This window comes from Odontomachus brunneus, unplaced genomic scaffold (assembly GCF_010583005.1).
Source record: "Odontomachus brunneus isolate Ranch 3 - 2012 unplaced genomic scaffold, Obru_v1 Obru_scaffold_057, whole genome shotgun sequence".
NCBI lineage: Eukaryota > Metazoa > Arthropoda > Insecta > Hymenoptera > Formicidae > Odontomachus > Odontomachus brunneus.
In genome coordinates this window covers 721,900-729,294 of record NW_022639507.1, presented here as the reverse complement: position 1 = coordinate 729,294, position 7,395 = coordinate 721,900, and the positions used below count along the sequence as shown (strand labels likewise).

General features: G+C 33.1%; 1 protein-coding gene across 7 annotated transcripts in view; it reads left to right on the top strand.

Moving 5' to 3' along the window:
• Positions 1–676: 676 nt before the first annotated feature.
• Positions 677–7,395, top strand: part of LOC116845773 (zinc finger and BTB domain-containing protein 41-like) — an 11,893-nt gene continuing 5,174 nt past the window's right edge. Inside the window, exons 1-6 of one of the 7 annotated variants that reach the window (XM_032818839.1) lie at positions 677–811; positions 1,609–2,436; positions 3,826–4,026; positions 4,107–4,334; positions 4,410–4,678; positions 4,974–5,376. In XM_032818839.1, coding sequence (XP_032674730.1) covers positions 1,639–2,436; positions 3,826–4,026; positions 4,107–4,334; positions 4,410–4,678; positions 4,974–5,376 — 1,899 coding nt within the window. In that variant the 5' untranslated portion in view covers positions 677–811; positions 1,609–1,638. Of the gene's footprint in view, positions 1,054–1,075; positions 1,227–1,296; positions 1,461–1,608; positions 2,437–3,825; positions 4,027–4,106; positions 4,335–4,409; positions 4,679–4,973; positions 5,377–7,395 lie in introns of those variants that run through there. The other 6 variants (XM_032818836.1, XM_032818838.1, XM_032818840.1 and 3 more) reach the window with 6 other exon arrangements.

The window sequence follows — 7,395 nt, the reverse complement described above, 5'->3', positions numbered from 1 at the left end:
TTTGAGAATTTATTTGAGAATTATTTAAGACAATCTTTAAATATAATAACATACTATGAACAAGCCTTAGTGCGCACTCAGTGCACACTAGTGCAAGCAACCGAATTCGCTATAACAGACTCACTACTTAAACAGTGTTACTAATATACAGAAATTAAAATTGTATCGTCTAGAGATTTTCGTTCGTACCAATACTATCCCCTCCACTTTTTGGGAAAATGTAGTCTAATCTAATAGAGACCCCAGAGTGGGGGAGAACAGGTTCCAGTTACCGTGAGGTTAAACAAAGCGCGAAAATATTAGTTCACTCGGTTAGTCGGGCGTGACACAAGCTACCAAATTTGCTATTAAATAAAGATAGAATGACGTTCGCGAGCATTGCGAACGTGTAACGGAACGCGCCTCTTGATGCATCTACGAGATGCATCTATTGCTACATCTATTGTAAATAAAAAAACGCAACCCTTGTGCTTCCGGCTGTGAGATGTAATGACGACATACTAGACACGTGAGAAAAGCGACGCGACAACCAATCGCATCTCGCCGCATATCCCTAGCGTCCAGCCAAGTGGATTGTTGATTGGCTGTCGTGCGAAACTCGCGTTATTCCTAGCGTCCGTCATTTCTCATTCGCGGACGACCAACGGAAAGATCAATTTCATTTTCAAGAGTGGGGCCTGGCGTCACTCAGCCGAACGACGTAAGAAAACGTCGAGAGGAAATCCGAGACGGTGGCGTATCGACCGAGCACTGACAAGCTTTCTCATCGCTACAGTGCGCCATTTGCATCGTTGCAACGAACGAGCGGCGGGTACTACGATCGATCAACAATAATTGATACCGTACGTGCGTCTGCCCCCCCGCGCGCGTTTTCCCCGCTCCCTTGTTCGCGACGCGTTGTGTTCCGCGTGACGATAACTCTACTCGCCCCCCGTTGGCCATTTTGCTATCCGTTGATAAATTCACGAGATTTTCGTACCGACCGGTGAGTTTGCCGCGCGCGAGAATTGTTACGTTGTGCAAAGGTGTCAAAATGCAATTTCTTACGTTTTGGTACGCTTTGATATAAGCAAGCGCAGCCCATAAACGAGATTTCGTGGCGGAAATGAGCACAATCGTAGCCGAGTGCATGCTTACCCATGACAGCCGACGTCGCCCATATTTCGACACTATGCACTAGAAATTGCGGGAACGCACTCGTAATCTCGTTACTTCTTCTCTGAGAAGTACTTTGCCTATCTATACGTTTCTTTTCATGTTCTCTATTAAATAACGCTTTCTTTTTCTTTCCTCTCTCTTTCTCTCTTCGTGTAGTTCGTATCTCTATCTTTCACCGGTCGTGGTGTATGGCTTCAAGTAGCGAGACGGTGTCTTCGTGTGTGATATCCGTCAATGTAAAACGCGTGCGGCTCACCTGTGCGATATTTAGCATCGGTCAGCAAGTAGCGCGCAAATGTATGGTATAGCACACGATAACAAATCCATCGGTTCTTCTCGTATTGTATTATTCCATTTCAATCGCGACGCTCATTGATCCGCTGCTTGTGTGCAGATATTAACGAGGTTTGGTCGTGCTTCGTTATTTGACGATTTGTATTTACATTTCAGGTATCTGTAAAGGTGCACGTCGCTTAAAAAATGGATATTTCCTCGGAAATATTAGAGACCCTGGATATTATGGGTAACAAGAACGTCATAGAGGTACTAAAGGATGATGTCGCAGAGCAGGACATTATAGTGGAATCTGAAGCAACAGAGGATACAGAAGAAATAGAGGAGATCATTGAGATAATCGAGGAAATTGTAGAAGATGACGAAAATTTTTCAGATGATGAAATATCCTTGTCAAAAAACAAGGATAAGACTCTGTCAAATACAGAGAAGAATGAAGTGGTTGTGAGGGACAAAACAAATAATGAGACAACTGGCAAGAAAATCGAGATCTTTGGTTTTGAAGAAGAGAATTCAATGTTTACTTCGCTATCTAGAAAGGAAGAGACCACTAAACGCACAAGTAATATACAGAAGAACAATAGCAAGAAGCAAGTTATTAATTATGATGTAGATGAGGACTGGCAAGATGAGGAGCTAGACCGTATGGAGGAGTTGGATAATATTGGACAGTCTGTGACTGAAGTGCAGTCACAGAGTATTTCCAAAAATAATAAGTCAGTAAATAATCAAAATGTCTCTATGTCACTGCAGTCAAATAGATTGGATATGAGGAGTCACATGGATTCCATGACAAGGTCTGATAAATCTAGAATAGACAGTGGCAGTATTGGTAGTAATGTACATAATGTGGAAGACGATAGTGATAATCACGAGATAGTAAAGAATACAGAGAACAATCTGTTGTATACAGTGCTGGGGACTAAGAAGCAAGATTCCTCTGCAAAGCAGCAGGAAAAGTTCAACGACTCACAATATATCAAAGTTGGTATACTTGACATATCATGAAATATTGGCAATGTTTTATCATTAGGATAATTACATCATAAAATGAATTTCATGAAAATTCCATGTAACTTGCACTATATAGGGTGTCTGAAACCTTTCTTGTCATAGTTACCATAGTTACGAGACATAGCGTAGCTATGGGCACAGCGAGCCGCGATTCGCGTGTATCATGGTCACGCGTCAGCCCGAGCGCTAATTTCTTCAGACAAAATAATTACTCGAAAACTTGCGAATTTCGCAAAATGGTATTTGACTTTTCTGTTCTGTTTAATTCATTCTACTTTCCCACAAATTGTATCAATAAAAGTTTCGAACACCCTATATATACTGAAATATCTAACTGCTTATACAATTAGGAAAAATGGATGATTTAAGAAGATATTTCCTCTGAGATATTTGCAACTAAAGTTGACACTTTCCATGTGTTGCTTGAAATTTTTAATTTTTCTTTTTAATCTTTTCTAAACTCAGAATTGGGTAATAACTACTTCATTATCCAACAAAATTTTAAGTAATTTAACTTTTAACTTAGTTAATTTTAAATGAGTCAACTTAAACTAACTTAAAATACTTATTTTAAAATACATTAATTTTAATTTATTAACTTTTTTATAAGTTAAAATAATTCATGAATATTAAAATCAGCTGTTTACAATGCAGAATAAGAAAGCTCAAAAATAATACCAACAATTTTTTATTTCCTTAAATGCCAATATTCTTAACTTGGATAGAATTCTGAGCACAAAACAATATTTTCTTGTAAAAAACCTACTTTTTAGTATTTCACATAAATTTAATCTATGATTAAGAAGTTAATTATATGAAAAACATACATTACTTTGCATAATTAACACTTAACTTTAATAATTTAATTCAATTTTAAGTTAACTTTGAATTATAAACTAGCTTTTATTTATATAATTTTAATTAGTTTAATTTAGTTGAAAATTAACTTATCTAATCCTGTATAAATTACATTTGAAATTTTAATGAAAAATTTCTATGATTTCAGAAACTAAGTTCATCATTTATAACAATATTCAAAATACATAGACACATTTTTTAAAAACATTTATGTATCTCTTTCTATTATTTATGCATCTCTATTAGATTAACCAATACACACAAATAATTCACTAACAGAAAAATTAAAAATAATGATTTCGTATTTGTAACATCATGTATATATGTTTATCTTGACTTTATTTCAAATTAACATAATGAAATAAATAATGAAAATAATGAAATAAATATATAGAAACGTAATTTTGTTCGATAAATAGTAAATTTATGACTGGCTCCGCTAAAAATATGACCACTGTACTTAACTATAATTACCTTATCAAGCTCTTTGTGTTGTTTCAGATGGAACGACTTGATGAAAATACCATACCAGTTGAAGGTACTATTTATTATGAAGGAGATAACATGGAGACGCTATATGTAGCACAAGCGATTGACGATAACGAGCAATATACATATGATAACGCCGCGATTGAACAAGATGAGCAGATGTGGGATGCCTCGAATAACGAATCCACTGAAAACCAAGAAGAAAATTCTCAAGTATGAGATGCTACGATAAAAAAGCTAATATATTTCTGAACTTTAACAGGGAATGTATCACGCATGTCTCATAATTTTAGGATCAGATATTTCTACACGAAGACGAAGACGGACAGTTATATTTCAAGGACGATAGCGGAGCTTTGCAACCGGTGTATCTGACTGACGATGGAAATTATGCAATCGCAGAAAGCAACGACGATCAAGTAACCAATAAGGAATCGAGGTTTCAGGCAAATAATAAGTCAACGGAAGATGAACATCCCTTCATTTTGCCGGATTTAGACGCGAAATCTTCTAGTAAACAGGTATTATTGCGCATAAATAAGTCTGATATATTGAAGACTTGATATAGTACTCTAATATATTTGCGATTTTTTCAGATGTCTAGTTCTGCGGTAGCAACATCGCCGTTACAGGATATCGATAATGAGGACAATAATACTGTTACTATATCATTGATAATATCAGAGGATGAGAATGGACAAAAGAGAACACAAGTCATTATACCAACAACAGACAATTTGAAGTGCGACATCTGTAATAAGAGTTTCAAAACATCTTTTCAGTTACTTAGGCATAATCGGCTGAAACATGCTCGAGAAGAGGATATAACTACAAGAAGCTTTCCCTGCGATTTATGTCCTAAAAGGTAAGTTAGTATTGTTTTTCATTAATATTCTTGTTCATCATTTTATCTATTATTATTTGATATTTGTAATTTGTGCATGATTTCTCAGCCCATATTTATTGTGTTGACTCTCGTTTTTTTCATAGACATTTCTTATATGTACTTTATTTTAATTTTTCTAATAATTTGATTTTCCACAACAGAAATTTATTGCTATAAGTCGCAAAAATGCTTCAATAATATTTCATTCTATAATGTAAAATATAGATTCTATAATTGTAAAATATAAAGATTAATATATTTATTATTCGTACAGATATCCAGATCAGACTTCTCTAGCTCGCCATAGGAAAACTCACACTGGCGATCGACCGTTCCAATGCTTGGAATGTCATAAAAACTTTCCCACATCCACGGCACTACGTCGTCATTTGAATCTTCACAATTCGCAGTCGCGACCACTTCCTTGCATTTATTGTGGCCGTCGATTCATGGAGAAAGCCAGTTTAACGAAGCATGAAGAGTCGCATATGCCCAACGAACAACGCATACATACATGCGATATATGCCAAAAAACGTTTACGCATGTGACCGATCTGAGCATGCACAAGAAATATCACGATCCCGACAAGAAATTTGATTGCGAGGTATGCGGTCGCGAGTTCAACCGCTTGAACAATTTGCAAAGACATATGATGGTTCATCAGCAAGTGAGTAAGGTAATTATACAAACTGTGAATCAAGTTCCAATTCTGGTTGAAACTTTGTTTATTAATATGTTTAGAAAAGAAAAAAAAAAATATATATATATATATACATATACATATATACATACATACATACATACACACACACACACACACACACACACACATATATATATATATATATATGTATATATATGTATATATACACACACACAGGGTGGGCCATTTTATTCAATACACGTAAAAATGTCAAAAGGAGAAATTTTTTCAAAAAATGTTTCAGACAAAAGTTATATGGGTGGATGGGGGACATAAGAAGGTAGCATTGATTTCACCTTACGTGGCCCCGTTAAGGTCAGGTCGAGGTCAACTTTGCTTTTTTAAATAGAAATATAGATTTTTTTATTACGGAACTTTATTCTACGTAAAGAAGCAAACAACTTTTGTTTGAAAACATTTTTTATCCGATCTTTATTTTCTAAGATATTTACGGAAATATCTACAAAATTACTAATTTCAATAATTTTTTCCTCGAATTCTATTAACTTTACTGAAAAATAGCAAGAAATAAAAATTGTCTATTTTCTTCTCATAGAGCTCTGAGATTTTTTTCGGAATTTTTGATTAATTTTTTAGTACTGCATTTCCTTTCTTTTCTTGAAATACTAAAAAGTTAATCAAAAATTCTGAAAAAAATCTCAGAGCTCTATGAGAATTTTTTCAGAATTTTTGATTAACTTTTTAGTATTTCAAGAAAAGAAAGGAAATGCAGTACTAAAAAATTAATCAAAAATTCCGAAAAAAATCTCAGAGCTCTATGAGAATTTTTTCAGAATTTTTGATTAACTTTTTAGTATTTCAAGAAAAGAAAGGAAATGCAGTACTAAAAAATTAATCAAAAATTCCGAAAAAAATCTCAGAGCTCTATGAGAATTTTTTCAGAATTTTTGATTAACTTTTTAGTATTTCAAGAAAAGAAAGGAAATGCAGTACTAAAAAATTAATCAAAAATTCCGAAAAAAATCTCAGAGCTCTATGAGAAGAAAATAGACAATTGTTATTTTTCAGTTAAGTTAATAGAATGTTTCTTGTTATTTTTCAGTTAAGTTAATAGAATTCGAGGAAAAAATTATTGAAACTAGTAATTTTGTAGATATTTCCGTAAATATCTTAGAAAATAAAAGTCGGATAAAAAATGTCTTCAAACAAAAGTTGTTTGCTTCTTTACGTAGAATAAAGTTCCGTAATAAAAAATGTATATTTCTACTTAAAAAAGCAAAGTTGACCTCGACCTGACCTTGGCGGGGCCACGCAAGGTCAAATCAATGGTATTTTCTTATGTCCCCCATCGATCCATATAACTTTTGTCTGAAACATTTTTTGAAAAAATTTCTTCTTTTTGAGATTTTTGCGTGTATTGAATAAAATGGCCCACCCTGTATGTATGTATGTATATATGTATATGTGTGTGTGTGTGTGTATATATAATATATAAATGATAGACTATATATATATATATATATATATATATATATATTTTTTTTTTTTTTCTTGATTTGTATAGGGTAAACTTGGATAAGATGGCCATACTTTTCTAAAATGCAAAAAAAATATATTTCTTATTGTTATTTCTTAATAGCGTTTGGCACATTACGTCACTGAAGCCTACAGTACATAATATTATCAGAGTTAAAAGAAAAATACTTCAGTGAAATTATTTATTACAAAAATAATAAAACATGAGCATTACCTAAATGTTTAAGACAAGATAGCCATAAGGAATAGATGACTCATAAATATTTTATGTTCAAGATTCTGTACCTATTATTTGATAAAACAGTGAAAAAACAATTTGATATATTCATTTTAGTATAGGATATTTAATACATATTTGTGAAAATATAATATACATATAAAATAAAAACCTGTATTACAAAACTTTAAATTTTAAATTCAATTTTTTATTAAAACATTGCACATAAGATTTAATTACTATAATATTGAAAGTAATTTTTGAAATGTAACGACTTC